General features: G+C 45.8%; 2 protein-coding genes across 5 annotated transcripts; one reads left to right on the forward strand and one right to left on the reverse strand.

The window, feature by feature from the left end:
• The first annotated feature begins 3,877 nt into the window (after positions 1–3,877).
• Positions 3,878–12,098, forward strand: cnga3a (cyclic nucleotide gated channel subunit alpha 3a). Of its 4 annotated transcripts, none has more exons than XM_040183968.2 (9): positions 3,880–4,113; positions 5,348–5,468; positions 5,574–5,663; positions 6,139–6,312; positions 7,527–7,586; positions 8,598–8,759; positions 8,898–8,999; positions 9,090–9,196; positions 10,291–12,098. In XM_040183968.2, exons 2-9 carry the CDS (start codon positions 5,368–5,370, stop codon positions 11,685–11,687), a joined length of 2,193 nt encoding a protein of 730 aa, XP_040039902.2. In that variant the 5' UTR covers positions 3,880–4,113; positions 5,348–5,367; the 3' UTR covers positions 11,688–12,098. The 4 variants fall into 4 exon arrangements, with proteins under 4 accessions (XP_040039905.2, XP_040039902.2, XP_040039903.2 ...); XM_040183969.2 differs by having other exon boundaries at positions 3,885–4,113; positions 6,184–6,312; XM_040183971.2 differs by lacking the exons at positions 7,527–7,586; positions 8,598–8,759 and having other exon boundaries at positions 3,878–4,113.
• An 842-nt stretch (positions 12,099–12,940) lies between these two features.
• On the reverse strand, positions 12,941–21,351 carry ube3a (ubiquitin protein ligase E3A). Its single transcript, XM_040183967.2, has 11 exons — positions 20,993–21,351; positions 20,130–20,176; positions 19,655–19,914; positions 18,368–19,566; positions 17,793–17,937; positions 17,474–17,679; positions 14,887–15,051; positions 14,504–14,659; positions 14,348–14,421; positions 14,118–14,261; positions 12,941–13,890 (listed from the first exon to the last, which is right to left on the reverse strand). Coding segments are annotated over exons 2-11 (2,472 nt in total). The 5' UTR covers positions 20,132–20,176; positions 20,993–21,351; the 3' UTR covers positions 12,941–13,769.
• Positions 21,352–23,351: the final 2,000 nt, after the last annotated feature.

The raw sequence follows: 23,351 nt of genomic DNA on the forward strand, positions 1-23,351 counted from the left end.
TTCTGCCGCTTCTCCAATTATTAGCACAACGCTGTAAATATGTTTTTTTTACAGACAGGAGGATGAATAGTTTGTTCTGCCTCGTCACTGCTTGTTTATAGGCTAAGATGTTAAACTGCACAAACTTCAAACCACAACAAAGTAGGAAACATTAAGAATCAGAGATTAAAACATACATTCAGGTTTGTGTGAAGCACATCAGCCAAAAATCACGACCTACTGGAGGCGTTTCCTAAAGTTTCCTGCAGAGGGCAGAAGTGTAATAAACTTTTCTCATGTTTCCACCTCAGTTTTGACAGAAAAACAAAATTTCACACTAAAAGGAAATAGTGACCAATAATGGAATCGATGAAATCTGACAGTCTGATGAAATATACAAAAATGTTGCAACATATGAAAAGTTCACTGAGGAAAACCTACCATGACCATATTAAAAGCACCATTTGTTTGTCCTCATTGTAAAGGACGAGTGTGAACGTGAAGGTAAGCGCACACACACACACACACACACACTGATTGAGAGTGGAAACGGGAAGACGCTGATTGCAGTCCGCAAAAAATGACGGCTCGATTAGAGGATTATGAAAGAAAGATCTTGACATGTTTTGTTTGACGTGACCGAGGTTGTCGTGGCAACGCCGCATGCGTTTCTTGGCGCCGGATAAATCGGCCTCTCTGTTTGGATTAAAACAATGACGAGGTTCAAGTAATCACGGCCAGCATCTGATGAACAGGACACAACTCATCAGCTCAAGAGGCCTCGGAGCCGCTCTTCAGCCGACATCAGCTGCGAGGGCCCCTTCAGCTCTGATTCCACCTCACAGGCATGTACGGCCCGCTGTCCTCCACCGGGACACAGAATGGATTCATTTCAGTCTGATTGGAGTGGCCTCCACTGTGTCCACAAATAAAATAACATAAAGCAGCGAAGCCATAAAAAACAACACATCACATGAAAGCCATTCTGTAAAATGTCTTTTCAAGAAGGGAATTAAGCGCCTTATGTCATCGGCCAGACCAGAAGGGCCCAACCCGAGGATCTGCAGCTGCAAACCGGCTCACCAGGGGGTCGACATTTCCTCCATGCAATTAAAAAATGATCAGTAAAATGTGATGTCGTGAAGCCGAGCTTCCACGCGGTGCGACAATCGGCTCTCGCCACGCCGGCGGACTGAGGAGGAGCCGGAGCCTCCGGCTGCCGATCGAAGAGCCGTGTGCGCGACGAGGGAACACGTTTGGAAGTGCACGGAGAGGCCGTCATGCGGTGTGAGGGCCCCGGGTTCAGGACGCCGTAATTACCGCGTGCCTTCTGGCAGGGATGTAAAGAGGCTTTGCATGGATCTCTGCACCTGGGAACTGAACTTAATGAGGGCTTGGAGAAGAGGAGAGTGATTGCTCCTGCATTTTATTCTGCCAAAGCAGCAACTGATTGGAACAAATACAATGTATTAGTGCTTGAGACGCCGTGTTTAGTGTCAGCCACAGAGTCTCTGCATGTAAGCACCCTTTCTGGGTATCTAGTACAGTTTCTATTAACGGATTGCCCTAAACCCCACTCTCAGTGAGGACAATCCAAAGTCTATTACAGTGCTAATTCCCTTCAGATTTAGATAAACCCAGACGCAGAAAACAATACAATAAGGCTCTGTGGCGGTTTTGTTCGTATCTGAATCACAGGGATGATTTCTGGAGATGATTGGTCAAATGCATATATGACAGAAAGTCAGAGTTCATGAGCTAAAAGGAACATTGGAGCAGCAGGCGTCGGTCTGTTCATGGCTTGGGTGTAATATTGGCTTACAGAGCAAAATGTTGTTCAAAAGTGGCATTTCTGTAAGTGACCACATCCATGAGCGGCATTAGGTGGCTGCAACAGGAGCTCAGGTCTAAGCTGGATTAGTGCTGCGGCTCCACATATTGCCAAAGGATTTCTCTTTTCACCTTATGCCTTCAGGTGATTGGGGGGGGTGAGCTGTGACTGTGCGATGCTTCTCTCAGACTGCAATAATTACAAAGACCATTGCTCAACCTCCGCAGTTGATTTCTTATACAAATATTTGATAGAGTGATAATAAAGGCCTGCTAATAATAAAGGACATACATGTGAACATTAGATTTAAAATGTTGTCTTGTTATGTTCACAGATTGTCATATCGCCATTTATCAGTACATGAGTCCAGTGATGGACTCGACACAAGGACGGTTTCAGTGATAGAATCAAGTAATGAACAAGTAAACAAAAATGGACCATAGTGATAGACGGCCCCACTGATGGACTCCAGCGATGGACTTATGTGATGGACTCATGTGATGGACTCCAGGAATGGACTACAGGGATGGACTACAGTCATGGACTCATGTGATGGACTCATGTGATGAACTACAGTGATGGACTCCAGGGATGGACTCGTGATGGACTCCAGTGATGGACTACAGTGATGGACTCCAGGGATGGACTCGTGATGGACTCCAGTGATGGACTCCAGGGATGGACTCATGTAATGGACTCCAGTGATGGACTACAGTGATGAACTAATGTGATGGACTCCAGTGATGGACTCATGTGATGGACTACAGTGATGGACTCCAGTGATGGACTCATGTGATGGACTACAGGGATGGACTACAGTTATGGACTCATATGATGGACTCCAGTGATGGACTCATGTGATGGACTCATGTGACGGACTCCAGTGATGGACTCCAGGGATGGACTCATGTGATGGACTACAGGGATGGACTCCAGTGATGGACTCATGTGATGGACTCCAGTGATGGACTCATGTGATGGACTCCAGTGATGGACTCATGTGATGGACTACAGTGATGGACTCCAGTGATGGACTCATGTGATGGACTCATGTGATGGACTACAGGGATGGACTCCAGTGATGGACTCCAGGGATGGCTACAGGGATGGACTTATGTGATGGACTCCAGTGATGGACTCATGTGATGGACTCATGTGATGGACTCCAGGGATGGACTCATGTGATGGACTACAGGGATGGACTCCAGTGATGGACTCCAGGGATGGCTACAGGGATGGACTCATGTGATGGACTCCAGTGATGGACTCATGTGATGGACTCATGTGATGGACTCCAGTGATGGACTCATGTGATGGACTCCAGTGATGGACTCATGTGATGGACTACAGGGATGGACTAAAGTGATGGACTCCAGTGATGGACTCCAGGGATGGCTACAGGGATGGACTCATGTGATGGACTACAGGGATGGACTACAGTGATGGACTCCAGTGATGGACTCATGTGATGGACTCATGTGATGGACTACAGGGATGGACTACAGGGATGGACTCATGTGATGGACTACACTGATGGACTCATGTGATGGACTACAGGGATGGACTCCAGTGATGGACTCATGTGATGGACTACAGGGATGGACTACAGTTATGGACTCATATGATGGACTCCAGTGATGGACTCATGTGATGGACTCATGTGACGGACTCCAGTGATGGACTCCAGGGATGGACTCATGTGATGGACTACAGGGATGGACTCATGTGATGGACTCCAGTGATGGACTCATGTGATGGACTACAGGGATGGACTACAGGGATGGACTCATGTGATGGACTCCAGTGATGGACTCATGTGATGGACTACAGGGATGGACTCATGTGATGGACTCCAGTGATGGACTCATGTGATGGACTACACTGATGGACTACAGGGATGGACTCATGTGATGGACTACAGGGATGGACTACAGTGATGGACTCCAGTGATGGACTCATGTGATGGACTCATGTGATGGACTCATGTGATGGACTACAGGGATGGACTCATGTGATGGACTACAGGGATGGACTACAGTGATGGACTCCAGTGATGGACAGGTCTCCTCCCCCTGTCTGATCTGGGACCTGTGCGCTCAGCCAGCACGTCCTCACCCAGCAGAGCCGCTGCTGCCAACTATCACACAGCCGCCGCCGTTATTTTGGACAAAAGGCTCGTAAATAATTGCGCGCAGAAGTGAGTTCGCGTGTGTGTCCGGGAGATGGAATCAGCCAGACGCGCTCACCGGGGGATTATTGGTTCCGTCGGAACACAGAAGTCGGTGTGAAACGGCTCCGATCGGGTGAGTTCTCCTCCAACACAAAAACAATCGCATTTAAAACACAGCGTCGGCTTCTGTGTTGTAACCTCGGCGGTTCTGTCCAAGGTGATTCGGTAAATTCCTTCTAAAGACGTCATGACTTTTCATCTGACGCACCGAAGGTGGAGTTAAAGGTGACTTGTTAACGTGTAATGAGAACAAACAGAGTTTGGGAACTTATATATCAGGTTTAATACAAACTATTATGGAGATATTGACTGTTGTGAATTCAAACTTCTCAAAATAACAAATTAATGTTTGTTTATGAAGTATATTACGATCATAAGGTTTTATGCATCAGTAAGAGGCGTTTTTAACTTTCACTTTAATGTGCTTTATGTGTATTTTTTACTAAAATCATGTTGACACATGCCTGAATATTAATATGATTATACACAATAACTACACTACCTGTCAAAGGTTTGGACACATTTTCTCATTCAATTCCATGAAAAAGTGTGTCCAACCTTTGAATGGTGATGTACATATTAGAAATGTCCAAAGTACACGAAGGTGTGTGTGTGTGTGTGTGCGCGTTGAAGTGTCTTTCCAACAACTGCACCATCATCCACTCATGGACTGATTCCTAACAGTCCTCTCTGAACCCTCCACCATTTATTCTCAGGATCAACACGGATGATTCGGTGCACAGACTTCACCTGCACTCTGCCTGTGTGGTTTAATGCGGTGGGGGTTGGTTAACTCCCTGGTATTAGCACTAAGCTGCACGTGTGCACGTGTTACAACCATTGGTGTTCCCCAGAGATCAGCGAGTCATTATTTACCCGCAGACATCTGAAGCGAGGAGGCGCCCCCCCCCCCCCCCCCGACCCGGGAATCCACCAGCGCTGCATCACAAATATGCACGATATGCCTTTTCTCTTTAATCCCAGGCGCCGTTTCCCCCGGACTGAACCCTGCACACGGTCAGCGTGCTCACCTCTTACAGGTGGACCTGATCTCAAAGTGGTGCTCTAATGGACTTAACCTGCCGCACACACGTACTGGACATAGCAACTCCAGTCCACCTGTAAGCCATAGCTTAGTTATTTTAAAAAAGCAGCTGAGCGTTCCACAGAGACGGAGCCCTGATCCTGTTTAGAGTTAAGGACTTAATGAGGTATTTTTAGGCGTTATACTCTCAGACGACGGTGGCGTTCAGTAAACATAATCATTGACACGGCTTTTTTCTTTTTTCTTTGCTGCTGAGCTGCAGAGCCCAAAGAGACAGACGACATGGCAAAAATCGGCTGTGTGAAGTCCTTCTCCACCAGGCAGCGGCCGGCCTCCAACAGGCCCGATGACGAGCTCGCCGTCATCGAAAATGGAGACAGCAGGTGTGATGCCTCCACCTCCCGGCCGCTCACCGTCCTTTGTCTCAGTACTCACACAAAATGAGTTGCACGTGTCCCTGTAACGTTTTCCCACCTGCTGTCTCGCAGGGCCGCGTCTCTTTGTGAAGACAACTCAGAGACGGCGTTGTCTTCAGAGTCCCGCAGAGACTCCTTCACAGGCACCGGGGCGATGGCCAGGTAAATTTCTGTTGTGGCACCTTTGTGTGGCAGTGGTGGAAAGTTCATTCAGGTAATTAATTTCAGGAGGTTTATTGAGGTTTTTTAACACTTCCATCCAGTTGCTGGTCTTTAGCACACTGGGCAACTTTAAGGGTCTTTATACTACGTCACCTGGTTTTACCAATCTGTAGATTACATATGTTTGGTGAGATGTAGAAGATATCATTCCGATCTAAAAGAAGACTAATAAAGTCAAACACATTAGAGTAATAAATAAGAGGTGACCAACATTTTCGGTTTGTGAATGGTTACAAGCCACATCTGGTCCATTTTAAATGGTTACATAAGCCATAGGCCAAGCCGTGTGTTCAATGGAGTATTTCATTGTTGTACTACTTCTCCTGAAGGATCTGAAGGGTTCCTCCACCACTGTATCTGTTCCTAGAGTAGAGGGGTATCACTTTGCTCTGTTTCCCTGCTGCTAACCTTCTAGGCTCTCTTACTTCTTCTTCATGCTGTGGAACTGGACGTCCCACAGAGTAAACCCCGAAACAGAGCGGCACGACTCTTTCCTTGAACGCTTCAGAGGCCCCGAGCTCAAAGATCTCTCCAGCCGAGAGAGCAATGCTCAGTCTGTGGGCCAAAACGACTCGACCCGGAAGAGGAAGTAAGTACCAGACCCACCGCGCAGCTTCATTATCAGGCCCCAAGTGACGATAAATCTATACGAGTAACAGGAACCTAGACTCCACTAATAACATGAATATATACTCCACTATGAACATGAATCTATACTACACTAGTAACATGAATCTATACTCCACTAGTTACATGAATCTATTCTCCACTAGTAACATTAATCTATACTCCACGAGTAACATGAATATATACTCCACTAGTAACATGAATATATACTCCACTAGTAACATGAATCTATACTCCACTAGTAACATGAATCTATACTCCACTAGTAACATGAATATATACTCCACTAGTAACATGAATCTATTTTCCACTATCAACATGAATCTATACTCCACTATCAGAATCTATACTCCACTATCAACATGAATATATACTCCACTATCAACATGAATCTATACTCTACTAGTAACATGAATATATACTCCACTAGTAACATGAATCTATACTCCACTAGTAACATGAATATATACTCCACTAATAACATGAATATATACTCCACTATGAACATGAATCTATACTACACTAGTAACATGAATATATACTCCACTAGTAACATGAATATATACTCCACTAGTAACATGAATCTATACTCCACTAGTAACATGAATATATACTCCACTAGTAACATGAATATATACTCCACTAGTAACATGAATCTATACTCCACTAGTAACATGAATCTATACTCCACTAGTAACATGAATATATACTCCACTAGTAACATGAATCTATTTTCCACTATCAACATGAATCTATACTCCACTATCAGAATCTATACTCCACTATCAACATGAATATATACTCCACTATCAACATGAATCTATACTCTACTAGTAACATGAATATATACTCCACTAGTAACATGAATCTATACTCCACTAGTAACATGAATCTATACTCCACTAGTAACATTAATCTATACTCCACTATCAACATGAATATATACTCCACTATCAACATGAATATATACTCCACTAGTAACATGAATATATACTCCACTAGTAACATGAATCTATACTCCACTAGTAACATGAATATATACTCCACTAGTAACATGAATCTATACTCCACTAAGAACATCCATTTAACCTGCTTGGATTCATTGTTTAGTTCATTCACTCGTGACACTTTTAAGGTTCATCGTGCAACAATTCTGTCTTTTATTTCTTTCCAAAGTCTTGCCAGTAAGTGGCCACTAGCTACTTACAACATGAATAACTGCAACAACACAGACGAGTAAGTGTGAGCACATCCGAGTCAGGAAACGGATTAGATCAGTAGATTTATAGTTATTCTTCATAGCATGGTTTGTATCATATAGCTAATGTGGTATATTAGAAGATAGAAGAGCTAGACGTCCTTGAACCAACTAGTGTTCCCCGTCCCTGATGGATGTTTCCTCCTCTTCTAGAGCAATAAAACTTTTTGTTGTACGTCATGATGTGGGTTACACTGATTCAACCCTCAGTGGACGGTATGGTTATTGAATGTACATTACATGTCATTTAGTTGACGCTTTTATCCAAAGCGACTTACAATAAGTGCATTCAACCATAAAGATAAACACTCAGAAGAACAAGAAACAAGAAGTGCAATTTCAAATAAGCCAATCTACAACTTGCTATAGATAAGAACCATTATAAGTACAATGTAAGTGCTACAGTTTGTTAGTCTTCTAGTGGAGGTAGAGTCTGAAGAGGTGTGTCTTTAGTCTGAAGATGTGAAGGATCTCTGTGGTCCTGATGTCTTCAGAGAGCTTGTTCCACCATTTAGGAGCATGACAGCAAAGGATGGAGATCTAGTCGAGTGTTTTGCTCTCAGTGAGCAGGAACAAGCAGTTTATCAGATGCAGAGCGGAGAGTGCGGGTCGGGATGTCGGGTTTGACCATGTCCTGGATGTAAGCTGGACCCCATCCTGGTACGTGAGCACCAATGTTTAGAACTGGATGCGGGCAGCCACCAGTAGCCAGTGAAGAGAGCGGAGGAGTTTAGGAGTGTGGGAGAATGTACAGACATATTCAGATATTTAGTGGTAAACGGTGGAGGACTCACCTATCCACATACCTGTATTATTAGGATGCCATCTGCTGGACAAATGTGTGACCTGCATCAGATCTTACAACAAAGAAATCCCCAAACTGTGAAACGTCCAGGAGACACCTTCTCCCTGTAGTCCGGTAGCTCCTCGGAGGCCCCCACCTCCGTCCTTCTCCGCAGCCGTAAGAAAACTAAACTTCTGATTCGTAGCAAAAAAGAGGAGATTAAAAAGGAGGAGAAAAAAGAGGATGAGAAGAAAGACGAGAAGAAAGACGAAGAGAAGAAGGATGAGAAGAAAGAGGAGAAGAAGGAGGAGAAGAAGGATGATAAAAAGGATGATAAGAAAGATGATAAAAAGAAAGAGGAGCCACCGTAAGTACATGTTAGATACAGTCTGCTGCGACTGCTGGGAGATGGAATTACAGAAAAACAAATCTGTGTCTTTCATACGTTCCGTTTCAACAATTAACACATTATTGCAGCAACACAGTAATACTGAGTTGTCTTTAGGAAAGAAATCTGGATTATGGATCCAGCCGCAGACCAGTACTACAGATGGCTGACCATCATCGCAGGCCCGGTATTTTATAACCTCATGATGATTGTTACAAGGTATTGTTCATTCAACGTGCTTTAAAATATCTCTCAGAGGCCCTTTGCGCTTCACTTTCACTTCAAAAACGTGTCCTCCATGTTTGTCAGATCCTGCTTTAACGAACTCCAGGAAACATATACGCGCCTCTGGCTCTTCTTGGACTACACCACAGACATCATCTACTTCACCGATACGTTCGTCAGATCAAGAACAGGTTGGAGTCTGGCTTTTTAAGAGTTGAACACAGAAATAGAATATCAGTGAAAGGGAGATTTGTCCAATAAAACAATGTGCCCTGTTGCCGTTGCGAAAAGCACAATAGAACCCAAGTGTGACTCAGGAGGCAAAGTAGTAAGTGCAACAATCTTTACTGAGCACAAACGAAAGGAAAAGAGATGAGCAGAGGCTCGATCCCGATGAGACAGGCCGGGTCTAAAAAACCCGGATAGTCAGGATATGAAGACGACCGGAATGATGAAAACCTGTGGTGCAACACTCAAAGGCAATGAGAACAAAGTAAGTGAACCAGTACATATGAACAAGGGAGCTGGTGAGGAGGTGAGAACCAGTGTGGAGCAGGAGAGACAGCAGTCAGAAGCCCTGACCTCACGTAAGAAGAGGACGCAGTCGTCGTTACGGTAGTTTGTGCCTCAGATTCTGCGTCCACTTGTTATAAGCAGACTAGAGCAGCGACGTCACCAAGCTGAGAGCTTAGAGTAAACAACTTAATGTCACGGCGCGGGAATGTGCATTGCAACCTTTTCTGTAACCATTGGAACAAACAGGCTAGTCGGGCAGCTGGCGTAGCCTACAGTCAGTGAGCCAGCTAGCTCGCTAACTCCACCGCGTGTCGATGCCACACTGGTTACAGTACAGTCAGTGAGCCAGCTAGCTCGCTAACTCCACCGCGTGTCGATGCCACACTGGTTACAGTACAGTCAGTGAGCCAGCTAGCTCGCTAACTGCACCGTGTGTCGATGCCACACTGGTTACAGTACAGTCAGTGAGCTAGCTAGCTCGCTAACTCCACCGTGTGTCGATGCCACACTGGTTACAGTACAGTCAGTGAGCTAGCTAGCTCGCTAACTGCACCGTGTGTCGATGCCACACTGGTTACAGGAAATACGCCCAACACGCGGCTTGTGGCAAGCGGCCATCTGTCTCCACAGCTGTGACAGAACACTGTTCACTGAAGAACACTATACAGTCCGACTGACGTGTGTTTTCACCGTGACAACCACCACCATTTTCTTCTCTTTGTCTGTCGTAGTTGTTGGTTTGGTTCCTAATTTTGTGTTTGCCCCTCAGGTTACCTGGAACAAGGCCTGCTGGTGAAAGATGCCACAAAACTGAGAAATAAATACAGAACAACATCTCAGTTCAAATACGACATGATTTCGATGATACCCACCGATCTGCTGTTTCTGAAGTTTGGATACAACAACCCAGAGTTCAGATTTAACCGTCTTTGCAAAATCTCGAGGCTTTTTGAGTTCTTCGAGCGGACTGAAACCAGAACCAGCTTCCCAAACATGTTTCGTATCAGCAATCTTGTACTCTACATTCTCATTATTATCCACTGGAATGCTTGTATGTTCTTTGCCATTTCGAAAACCATTGGTTTTGGAACCGACACGTGGGTGTATCCCAATATCAGCCACCCAGAGCACGGCCGCTTGACCAGAAAGTACATCTACTCCCTGTACTGGTCCACCTTGACCCTTACCACCATCGGAGAGACCCCTGCTCCAGTCCAGGATATTGAATTTGTCTTTGTCATTGCCGACTTCCTCACGGGCGTGCTGATCTTTGCTAGTATTGTCGGTAACGTCGGTGCCATGATTTCCAACATGAACGCCTCCCGGGCCGAGTTCCAGGCGAAGATCGACTCCATAAAGCAGTACATGCAGTTCCGAAAGGTCACCAAAGAACTGGAGGCCAGGGTCATCAAGTGGTTTGACTACCTGTGGACTGAGAAGAAGACCTGTGATGAGAAGGAAGTGTTAAAGAACCTTCCGGACAAGCTCAAGGCCGAGATTGCCATCAACGTCCATTTGGACACGCTGAAGAAAGTTCGTATTTTCCAGGACTGCGAAGCCGGTCTGCTGATTGAGTTGGTGCTCAAGCTGCAGCCACAAGTCTTCAGTCCTGGCGATTACATCTGCAAGAAGGGGGATATCGGCAGGGAGATGTACATCATCAAGGAGGGGAAGCTGGCCGTGGTGGCCGATGACGGGGTCACTCAGTTCGTGGTGCTCAGCGATGGCGCTTACTTTGGGGAGATCAGCATCTTGGGCATCAAGGGCAGTAAAGCAGGAAACAGGAGAACGGCCAACATCCGCAGCGTAGGTTACTCCGATCTCTTTGCCCTGTCTAAAGACGACCTGATGGAGGCTCTCACCGAGTATCCAGATGCCAAAAAGGCTCTGGAGGAGAAGGGCAAAGCCATCCTGATGAAGGACAACCTGATCGACGAGGCGATCGCCAACGCCGGCGCCGACCCCAAAGACCTGGAGGAGAAGATCGTCAAACTGCAGGGCAACCTGGATCTCATGCAGGGCAAGTTCGCCCAGCTGATGGCGGAGTTCACCTCCGGCCAGTCCAGGATGAAGCAGAGGGTCACTGAGATGGAGGCCAAAGTTAAATCCATACAACCCGAGGATCTGTCAGAAGTGGTCGCCGACAAGGACAAAAAAGTCCAGTGATGTGAGAGATACACGAGGACTTCATGGAAAACTTTTCATCACGCAAAGTAGAGTCGCTTTTCAAAGGACCATGTTTATATCCGTTTATACTGTTTACCATCATTATAATGTGTCAAATTGTGTACAGTGTATGCAGCACATTTATTTGTGTTTGCTTTGAGAATATTTATATATCATGTGTATATATATATATACACACACACACAAACACGCATATATATTGTGCATGCAAGAAAAGGCTTTTCATAGCCTTAGAATAAAGAGGAATGTTTTGAACTGCTACATCCATTTGATACGGCCTGTGAAGGTACAAAATGAAACTCAAAATGCAGGTCAGTTTGTTATAATCAGCATACACTGTCAGTTGTAAATTGCAAAGTTACATGTAAATAAAAATGTTGATATAACATACTGTTGGTGTATAGATCGTCTTCTTGGAAGATAAAGGCGCGGCGAGTGATGATTCTCTTGTGCTTAGAATCCTGTCACGTAACCTGCATTCATGTGATCCGTTTGTACTGTAGAATCGTGGCGGACTCCAAGAAGAGGACCTCTCATCTAGTTCTAAGACAATAAAAAAGTTTGGCACTTTGTCCGTTGCCATGTTGGCTTTTTAAAAGCAGTCAAACGGTGACCAAGTGACCATATTTGAACTGTGGAAGAGCGACTTAGAGGCGCAGTACACGTTTCTGGTGGAGACCTGTCAATTAAAAGGTAGCCCCGACCTAAAGCAAACCTGCTTTATGTTTTGTTCTATTCTAAATTCACCATAAATAACTAAATGAACGTGCTGTATTGGAGAAGACTACAGATTGAAACCATAAATTCATGTTTACAATGTTTACTGAGGGAATTCCTCAGACTTCTATGGGACCAGGAGGAGTCGCCCCCTGCTGGTCAGCTTTCAGAGATAAAGCATTGACAAGCTGTCAATCAAGTGAGCACACACTACAGAAAACATGCTTATTAATATTATATTCAGAACCCTTTAAATGGTACACACAGACCCTTTACATATATAATATATAGCCCATAATGTATTATGACAAATATAATTATATATATATATATATATATATATATATATATATATATATATATATATATATATATATATATATATATATATATATATATATATATATATATATATATATATATATATATATATATATATAAGTATTGATTATAGCAGATGTATCAATATCATAGGTTGATAGTGAAAATCCCTTAATGCATTATGACAAAGATAATTGAATTATTTCACCATTATTTATTTGCATAACCGTCACTTTACAAGAGTTTCACATTATCTGCACATTCTTTATGTACCTGAGATATTTGGCCGAATAAAACACTTCATGTGACTCTTTTCTTTATGTATACTGTATATGGGCATTGCACAATTTTGGCAACTGCACTTACAAATGTGCAATCAGAAACACTTTAAAAAAGCAAACCAAACGGGGGATGAGAGACAGGATGTGAAAGTCTGAGCGGAGCCGTCAGAGCGAGTGTTAGAAACCACACAAACCCGCTCAGGGTGTCACAACACACACAGTACTCACGTTGCATGTAGTGCACAGAAATACTTTGAAATAACCAGAGGGCGAGCGGAGAGTTTGCTCTCACGCTGACAGGAAACGGATCAAATAAGAGCTCGTCAGTGAGGCTATTTGTGTTAGCGGCAATACAAAATATTATACTACATACAAGGAGCACCATTATGGAAAGTCCACTCCCGGCTGAGGGAGGAGAGCGCTGGATGCTGCTACACGAGAGCTCCCCAAAACACAAGAGAATGCCAATAAATAAACCGCACGTCGCTTAAAATCCTGTGTGTAAGTGCACTTTCACAGTTTTCACCAATCAAATAACTCGTTAAGAAACACAACACAAAAGAAAATACAATTCAAGTGCCGGTTTGAACTCTTTGGGAAAGCTAATGTTGCGTTGTGGTCTGACCGGTGCAGCGTGGTGAGGCACAGCGCTGTTTCCCCCTCTTTTTTTTATGATACTCCCTTTTTTTTTTTTTAATTTCATTTGTAAAAACGTAGTTGGAAAAGCTTCCTCCCTCGCGGATCAAAGCATCCCGAAGCCTTTGGCGTAGGTGATGGCCTTCAGGAGTCTCTCCCTCAGTTTGTCCTTGGAGGAGTATTCGGGGAGCAGCAGCGCGTTGAAGCAGGTGTGAGACGTCGGCAGCCTGAAAGGGACGCCGACAAGGAGGTTACGAACGAGACCGACCAGATCACAGTGGAAACTACTGAGAGATTAAACGTGGAGGTAAAACGCTTGAGATTTTCTGCTTTCCTTTGTTTTAAACCGACCGACCCTCTGAGCAGTTTGGGGGCGGCGCTGTGTGATTTTTACCACGACTGCTTTACCTGATGTTACCTGCGGCCTCCCATCACAGTCCTAGTGTCTCAGTACCTGTCCGTGTCGGAGCCGTTCTTGGCGATGATCATTTTCAACTTGCCGAGCCCTCCGACGGGCGCTCTGTCCGTGCCGGTGGTGAACTGCAGAAACAACCTCTTCTGCTCCTCCCCGAACGAGTGGATCGTTTCCCAGAAGTCTCTTTGGGCGAGAAAGTGAAAGCAGGTTGAAGGAGACGAGTGTGTGCTGCTGCTGCTGGTTAATACGAAGACCGAAAAGAGACTCACTTGACGATCTGACTGTCTTTGCTGTAACCTCCGTCGTATTCCGTCGTCTTTTCAAGAGCTTCGAAGTCGAGTTTCTGCCAGAGAGATTTTGTCTGTTAAGTCATAAATTAAACATCCGCGGTAGAGAAGTTCTTTTAAATGAAACGGTTTCCTCACCCTGCTGCCGCAGATCAGCATCTCGACTTCCTCCGGTCTGAACAAATACTTGAGAGGAGACTCTTTGGTGACCATCAGGAAGCCTTTCCTAAAGGCCTTGAATTGTCTCTCAACGCTCTTGTTCAGGACGTAGTCAGCATACGTGTCCACAAACTCCTGACATTCAAAGAGGCCAAAAGCAAAAACACCGTTTAAATGTAATAAAAAATGTTCCTAAATCAATGTTATATTACATTATATAAAGCTAGGTAACCTAACAACAAATTATAGAATGTCATATAACATGAGAATATTAAACCAAGCAATTATTTGGTGATAAAAACAAGCCCAGCTTTGATGAAATCTACCGACATGTCACATGAACCCGATCACATGACCCTCACCTGCCGGTTGTCCGCGGTGACGGGGATCTGGTCGCCCTCCTCCTTCAGGTCGTGCAGCATCGGGTTGCCAAACAGGTCTGTGTGGGAAATCTGGTAGGTGAGCATCATGTCTTCCTCCACGTTGCCGCCATATTCCAGCAGCTTCTTCAGGCTCTGGAAGAGACTCTGCAGGAAGAGAAGCGACGTGAGGAAACCCGTCGCCGTGGTTTCTGGTCAGGAGCTGGCTCGCGGGTTCTCTAGGCGCGCTCATGTCTGTTCAATAGTTTGACCTTAGATGACCTCCGAAGCTCAGCAACACGTTATTTATCATTTATTCAAATGCTGGTTTAAAAAACAACAACCAATATAACTACGGATCCAAGATGCCCACGAACACTTTAAAAAGCTTTTTGAAGAGAGAGTGAATCAGATTGAAGAGCGTTTGTCGGAGGAAATGCGTAAATATGACCCGTCATTGGCGGACTATAAGGACTCCGCAAACGTCAGAGTAAATAAACAACCAACGACAACCACACACAAAGACGGCATTCTCTAGGTCGTCTTCGACAAAGACGTCAAAAAACGCTACTCCCCCTAGTGTTCTGGCGGTGAATTGCTCTGCAACACGCGCAGCCCTTTTAGAACCATGAACTGAAACGAGTCCATCGGCACAAAAAGGCGAAAAGCCGGAGACGCAGTTGCAGAAGCGCCTTAACTCTTTCTTCCACGGAGTACTCGTGCTTTCTGGACTAACAGAGTGCAATGGTGGTTCTATCTGGACTCTGTTCTTGCCTCCTGCCGTGGCCCTGCTGCTGCAATCATCATCATCATCATTATTATAATAAATATGAATCCCTATTACTGTCATCCTAAACCAACATTACCTGCTTAGCTTCTTTGCTGAAGTCTCTATGCTTTCTTATGGTTCTGTCTGATGGCGGTTCTATCTGATGGCGGTCATGTGTGATGGCGGTCCTGTCTGATGGCGGTTCTGTCTGATGGTGGTTCTGTCTGATGGTGGTCCTGTCTGATGGCGGTTCTATCTGATGGCGGTTCTGTATGATGGCGGTTCTATCTGATGGCGGTCCTGTCTGATGGCGGTCCTGTCTGATGGCGGTCCTGTCTGATGGCGGTCATGTGTGATGGCGGTCCTGTCTGATGGCGGTTCTATCTGACGGCGGTTCTGTCTGATGGTGGTCCTGTCTGATGGTGGTCCTGTCTGATGGCGGTTCTATCTGATGGCGGTTCTGTGTGATGGCGGTCATGTGTGATGGCGGTTCTGTCTGATGGCGGTTCTGTCTGATGGCGGTCATGTGTGATGGCGGTCCTGTCTGATGGCGGTTCTATCTGACGGCGGTTCTGTCTGATGGTGGTCCTGTCTGATGGCGGTTCTATCTGATGGCGGTTCTGTGTGATGGCGGTCATGTGTGATGGCAGTTCTGTCTGATGGCGGTCCTGTCCGATGGCGGTCCTGTCTGATGGAAGTTCTGTGTGATGGCGGTTCTGTGTGATGGCGGTTCTGTCTGGTGGCGGTTCTGTCTGGTGGCGGTCATGTGTGATGGCGGTTCTGTCTGATGGCGGTTCTGTCTGATGGCGGTCATGTGTGATGGCGGTCCTGTCTGATGGCGGTTCTATCTGACAGCGGTTCTGTCTGATGGCGGTCATGTGTGATGGCGGTCCTGTCTGATGGCGGTTCTATCTGACAGCGGTTCTGTCTGATGGCGGTCCTGTCTGATGGCGGTTCTATCTGATGGCGGTTCTGTGTGATGGCGGTCATGTGTGATGGCGGTTCTGTCTGATGGCGGTCCTGTCCGATGGCGGTCCTGTCTGATGGAAGTTCTGTGTGATGGCGGTTCTGTGTGATGGCGGTTATGTCTGATGGCGGTTATGTCTGATGGCGGTTATGTGTGATGGCGGTCCTGTCTGATGGCGGTTCTATCTGATGGCGGTCCTGTCTGATGGCGGTCCTGTCTGATGGCGGTCCTGTCTGATGGCGGTTATGTGTGATGGCGGTCCTGTCTGATGGCGGTTCTGTCTGATGGCGGTCCTGTCTGATGGCGGTCCTGTCTGATGGCGGTCCTGTCTGATGGCGGTTATGTGTGATGGCGGTTCTATCTGATGGCGGTTCTATCTGATGGCGGTCCTGTCTGATGGCGGTTATGTGTGATGGCGGTTCTATCTGATGGCGGTCCTGTCTGATGGCGGTTCTGTCTGATGGCGGTTCTGTCTGATGGCGGTTCTGTCGTACACCTGCTTACTACTCTTATTATTGGAATGTATTGTACATCGTTTAAATTGTTCATTCTGTACACATGACATCATTGTAGTCTGTCCATCAGGAGACGGATCCTCCTCTGATGTTCCCCTCAAGTTCCCTCCCCTTTCTAACCCTAACCCTAACCCTTCCCATGGAAGAGTTTTCCTGTGCCGTTGTGAGGGTTTCGGGACAGAGGATGTCCCATGTGTACAGACTGTAAAGCCCTCTGAGGCAAATTTGGAATTTGCGATTTGGGGTTATACAAAATAAAATTAAGTGAATTCATTCAGCAACACAAACGTGTCTTTTGTGTTGCTGAATGTACGTCAACTGTGGAGAAAGTTACTGTACTGGATGGCAGTCTGGCAGGTCCAGGTAGGTGCCCTTCTTTCCCATGAGTTTCCTGTAGACCACCATGGGGAAATGAACGTCCAGGATGCAGTTGTTGTAGATGGCGAGTCCCAGGACGAGTCCGACCAGAGTGTACTGGGCCTCGTTCTCCAGAGAGGACGAGTTGAACCAGAAGAGTTTGGTGTCGTCGTCGTAGCTGAACATTCCTGTTTAAGTCAAACAAAAAGGTATCAATCTTCTCATCGATCTATCGGCACTGAAGCAAGTCTCTCCGCTGGTGCGATACAAGAAAGAAGGCAAACGTAAACTCTTGTTTTACCAATGTCGGGATTGAAGATTTCCTCCAGGACCAACTGAAAGAACTCCTTCGACACCCCTCCCTCGTCTACACCTTGCTCCCCCTCAAACTCCACGAACAGCTGCTTCTTCAGGTCGGAGGGGTTCTCCATGGAGATCATCTCCAGCTGCAACGCGAGAGCGTTGAAGTTGTGAACAAACACGGCGGGGGCGGAGCCTAAACATCTTACAACATTCACACCCAAAAGTCCCCCCCCCCCTCACTTTTCACGCGTCAGGTTCGACCGGCGGATCGTTTTGGAGACATTGGCAAATTTCAAAAGACATTTTCTCCGTATCAAGCCAGCCACACGTTGCCTGGTGGATCACAGCGGTTTGGAAACAGAGAGAACTGAATCAAAGGAAACAACTACTTCTACTAAAAAGTCTGAATTCATGCTTTGTCAGGTTTGTGACGATGTAGTTTGGGTTGACTTTTGCCGGGTTGTGCGAACATTGGAGAATCATCTACCCTCAAAATACCGCTTACAGAGTCGTGAATACTGCAGCGATGTTAACACTCAAGGAGAATCTCAACACTTCGGCTACGTGACTCACTCTGACGAGGGCGTCGTCGATGATGTGGTCCCGGCGGACCTTGAGCTTGAGGTAGGGGTTGGGCTGCTGGCCCTGGACCATGCTGTAGAGGGCCGTGAGGCGGCGCTCGCTGTACATCCGGATCCGGTTGTCGTAGTACAGCCCCTGGTTCTTGGTGATGACGCTGAGGATGAAGGGGCAGCTCTGGAAGGAAAACTTGGTTTCGGCGTTGACCTTGAAGAAGGTGAAGTCCTTGTCCATCTCCACCACTTCGTTCAGCGACTCGTTGACAAAGTCCTCGTAGGGGATGAGGGGCCTGATGCTGTCCACGGGTCGGACCCCCAGCTCGCTCTCCAGCGGGTCGGCCGGCGGACCTTTCTTGTACAGCCGCTCTTCTCCCAGCAGCTCGTGGAGGGAGAGCTCGTCCGACTCGCCGTCTTCCTCCTCCTCGTCTTCGTTGTGCTCCACGTCCACGTCGCCCCCCAGGATGCTCGCGTAGAAGGCGACCTTCAGGCACTGCGTGGCGGCCACCACGGCGGCGTCGTCGTTCACCAGGTTCTCGCCGTCGTAGTCGTTGCTGACGACCGTGAAGGTGATGAGCTGCTGGAAGGTCTCCGTCATTCGGCGGATGTGCGCCAGTCCGTACCGGGACCAGAGCCTCGACAGCCTGGCGAGCGCCGCCACCGGGAGTTTGCTCATGGCCTTGCAGAACTGCGGCAGAGCCGTTTCCAGGTACTCGGGGCTGTGGAGGTTACTGTTCTCCAACACGATGATGAAGATGTTCAGGTAGTCGGGGCTCGTCTCGTACACGTCGAGGTACTCCAGGTCGAGCTCCATATTCGGGGTGAGGTAAACGAGCGCGTTCACGAGAGCGGACTCCACCTGGTCGAGGCTCAGGAGTCGGTCGTAGACCCTCCTCAGGGCGGCAATGTCCACCGTCACCTCGCAAGGGTCCAGCATTTCCTCCAGACCCTCGTCCGGCGCGGCGGAGGACGCCCCCGTTGTCTCCGAACTTTGCTTCTCCTGCTGGTCCACGTCTGTTGGTTCAGAGGAGTCAGGGTTTTCCGTAGCGGTGGGTTCATCCTTCCTGAAGCTCTTCGTCAAGGCCTCAGAACTGGAGAAAATCCTGCCGACGACGCGGATGAGCGCGGAGTAATCACCTTGCTCCTCGCAGAAACTCAGGATGGCGCAGACTGTGTTCTCCGTGAGGTAATGAACATCTGGAACAAAAATGGGGAAGAAGAAACGAAAACACAGTCAACGCAGTGAACGGATTCAGGGGCAGCATCCGTGGTAGTCTGGATTTACCCGAGAAATCCTCCGTGGTCGTACTGGCGTCCGTCTCGCTCATCTTGTCGTCCGGATCGTCTTCGTTGGAGGGTTGGGGATTGCAGAGTTTGGCGTTAATCTTAAACAGCTCGAGCGCTTTGGCCGCCGCCAAATTTTTATCCAAGGGTCGAAAGTGACGACACGATGCGCAAAACTCATTCGTGCAGTCGCCATTTCCACAGCCGTCAGTTAACTGCTGAAAGTAGCGCTCGATTAGATGCTTTGCAGCCGCTCTGTTCCTGCAGAGCGAGACATTCAAACAGGAAGCAATAGCGGTGATTCAAACGGATCTCCAGCAAAAAATCCCTTTCACACGTTTTTCCATTTGAAAAAGCTACGACATGATGAGAAAGAAATAAAGTACATCAAAGGGTGCATAATATTCGTTCAACTAACCGCAGGTTAATTAGTTCAGCTGCTAGTGCAACTAGCTTAGTGCGGTTAGATGACTTACATTCGGCTGGATTCAGGAAAACTCCTGCAGACCCAATGGACAGTCCTCTGGAAGACAGACGATCAAACATTTCACCATGAATATATACAGCCTTTAATAACAGGAGGAGGACGCTTTTTAATCCGCAATAAGGTCAAATATTTAGACCAATTTATATCCCAATTTTCATGACCAGCATGTTTCTGGTGGCTCCACACCTTAACGATAATATATTAATAAAAGTGAATAATCCGTTTTTTAAAATGTATATTATTAATAACTCCAAATTAGAAATGTTCATACGAAAACAGATACACTTGATAATTAGCAACCTGGGCTAATTCTCCTTAAATGTTATATAATAGAATTCACTAGAACATCTACGATATTGTTACATTGTAATATACAACATCACATATTATGTGACGTTGGTAACCAATATTATGTTTTGAAATACTCATAAGACGTGAGGACGTAAGTTATAACTTAACTCCGTCCTTTACTCCAAATAGACCGTAAATTACAAAAAAAAATATGTGCAGCATTGAAAGAGACTTTAACCTGGAGATTGAGACCATAAAGTCACGAATAACTCAACAGGAAAGTAGTCATTTTCTCATAAACTTCTATGGAGCAGAGGAGCCCCCTGCTGGTCACTACGGAGAATGCAGCTTGATACAGAGAATGGAACCCCCAAACGCAAATACATACATGTATCATTTACACAAATTAAACTCATAGTAACATTGGTTTTGAACCAACAGTCCGCCTCCTCGCTGTCTCTGTTTGGGGCAACTTATTAAAAGGAGATACTTTTAAACAACAAGGAGAGGAAACAATCGAAGGTCGTGAACGCACCACGACGCGACTCCCCGTGTACTGACCTGAGGTTAGATCCGGGGTACCGGGCGCGCAGTGTCCGTCTGTCCCTCGGTGACAGTGCAGAATCAAACCTGCGGTTCCGTCGGAGTCGCGTGCGGGGCCTCTCGAGTGCGCGTGTTTCCGGGTTCTAACCGCCGACACGGGCTCACCGACACGCGGTCCGGACCGGGCTCGCGGGGCACCGACGGGTTAACGGGGTGACAAATTTGTGGGGTTCTTTTTAACTCAAAGAAATCTCCTCTGCTACCATCTTGTAAACAAGAGGGACATGTATCCCGGCATGCAACGCGGGGCTGTCAAACCCCCCCCAACCCCTCCTCCTGCCACAGGAATCCACACGATATAAACAATGTAATAATACGGATACAATGTAACCGTTCACTCACAGATAGACGCCCTATTTACGGTGGATTGTAGTCTTACCGGTTTCTAAAATAATATTAATAATACAATTTAAGGTCATAATGAGAATTATTATTAACAAAAATGGTTAAGAAAAAAGAGATTAATGTGATTTAGATTTGATTGATAGATAAATAGATTTATATTATATTAATCGATAGAAATGTATAAATATATAATACGTTAGTGATGTATTATAATCTGCTTTGAGCATAATTATGATTTATCTCTGATATCTATTTTATATTAAAGTGAAAACATGTCCTTTAAACCACTAAAACTACATGATCTAATATATATATGTATATTTATAACTAATATACTATACTAATATATATACTTTTGTTAGCTAATATTGCTACCTAACGTATACACCTAATATCGACAAAATGTATTTTGACTTTTTTTTCCATGAACATTTTTTTTACCTAATATTTTAGGACTTTTTATTCCATCACATCCTTTAATCTAATATTTTTTTACTTTTCTGACCCAATATTTTAACACCTGTCCCTCCATGATATTTTTCGACCTCAAATATTTTTGATATATTGATATAAATATTTTAACATATTTTGACTCTCGCCTGAAGTTGGCTGGGATGGACTCCAGCCCCCCCACGACCCTGTGTGCACGATGAGCGGTGTGCAGATGGATGGAGATATTTTGACCTTTTTCCATGGCATTCTTTGACGTGATATTTTTCTGAGCTAATGTTTCGGATATTTTTGATGTAATATTTTGTAGGTTTTTTCCATATTTTTTATTTAAAATATTTGTAGATTTTTTTCAAGATATTTTTCATTTTTGGCAAAATATTGTTATTAATAAATACTAATACATCTTTCTTTATTTAGTCTTTCTTCTTGATAGAACGTTTCCAAAAAGTTACTCTTCATGTAAATTAACTTTGTGATTGTACTGCAGAGACTAATGAACACGTAGATTGCATATATATATATATGCATTGCACAGCATTGATATCCATCCTGTTGTCTGCAAACATTTGACCCCACCGGCTGCACAAAACAACATGGCCACTAGGGGGCGCTGTGATGTAACTGTTCACCTGATAAACACACGCTGAGCTTGGTCTGTCTTTCTTTCTGTCTTCCTATATTTCAGATGATTGTTTCACGTTAAAATAATAAGCTTTACAGAGTTTGTTTGTTGGTATTTATTGCATTAAATGTAAAAGTTTTCTTAAACTATGAAACAAAGCGCAGATGGAGCCTCCCGTTAATAAAGATTATTGATAGTTTCATAATTATGATGCATTTTTTCTTCCGTCTTAGTGACCATCTACACTGATGCTCTTCTTCACAGCTTGTGACACCAATGGAATGAATCCACACGGTCGACGGAGATTTGCATAATTATTACCAATGTCACCTTTGTGCTCGGGTCGAGTAATGCTGCATGTTCCAGAGGGAGAGGACGAGGTTGATCCTCTACGATTCATCATTTCCCTCTCGGCCGTTCGTGGGCGATTAAGGCGGCCTCGGCATCACCTCCTCACGTCTCTTTTCCTGGAACCCATCAGTTAACGTCCAGGAATGCGTGGGTGCCGGGTGGTGCTGATTTGGGGAGTGTGCGTGTGCCGGGTGGTGCCGAGTAGGGGGGGGAGCAGGGTGAAGGTTGGGTGTAGGACGTAGCCATTTTGAGAAAAAGCTTTTCCCCCCACAAAGGTTGAGGGTCGCTGAGGTCCTCTGCCACCGGGATCGGGCCTGCGGTTCACCGGCGTCAGCAGCTCAGGGGGATTTTAGGCGCCTCAGCAGAGTGCGAATGATGACATCACAACAACCCGCCCGCCGAAATGTTTACGAGGCTCAAAAAGGACTTTGCTGATATCTTGCTGAGTTTCTATGAAGGTCAACGGATCAAAACTGAAATATCTAAACAACTTTGCTGAGGAAATGTTTGCAGGTATTCATGGTTCCCAGAGGAATAACTCAGGGA

The sequence above is a fragment of the Gasterosteus aculeatus genome, chromosome 8 (genome assembly GCF_964276395.1).
Source record: "Gasterosteus aculeatus chromosome 8, fGasAcu3.hap1.1, whole genome shotgun sequence".
NCBI lineage: Eukaryota > Metazoa > Chordata > Actinopteri > Perciformes > Gasterosteidae > Gasterosteus > Gasterosteus aculeatus.

What these genes read in the sequence shown, in the direction of transcription:
- cnga3a (XM_040183968.2), top strand. Translation starts at nt 5,368, where the DNA reads ATGGCAAAAATCGGCTGTGTGAAGTCCTTCTCCACCAGGCAGCGGCCG. An exon ending in ATCGAAAATGGAGACAGCAG is followed by an intron (nt 5,469 to 5,573) that starts GTGTGATGCCTC and finishes GCTGTCTCGCAG; the next exon opens with GGCCGCGTCTCTTTGTGAAG. An exon ending in AAAAAGAAAGAGGAGCCACC is followed by an intron (nt 8,760 to 8,897) that starts GTAAGTACATGT and finishes AGTTGTCTTTAG; the next exon opens with GAAAGAAATCTGGATTATGG.
- ube3a (XM_040183967.2), bottom strand. An exon ending in GACCACGGAGGATTTCTCGG is followed by an intron (nt 19,567 to 19,654) that starts GTAAATCCAGAC and finishes TTTTTGTTCCAG; the next exon opens with ATGTTCATTACCTCACGGAG. An exon ending in AAAGACAGTCAGATCGTCAA is followed by an intron (nt 14,262 to 14,347) that starts GTGAGTCTCTTT and finishes TCTCGCCCAAAG; the next exon opens with AGACTTCTGGGAAACGATCC.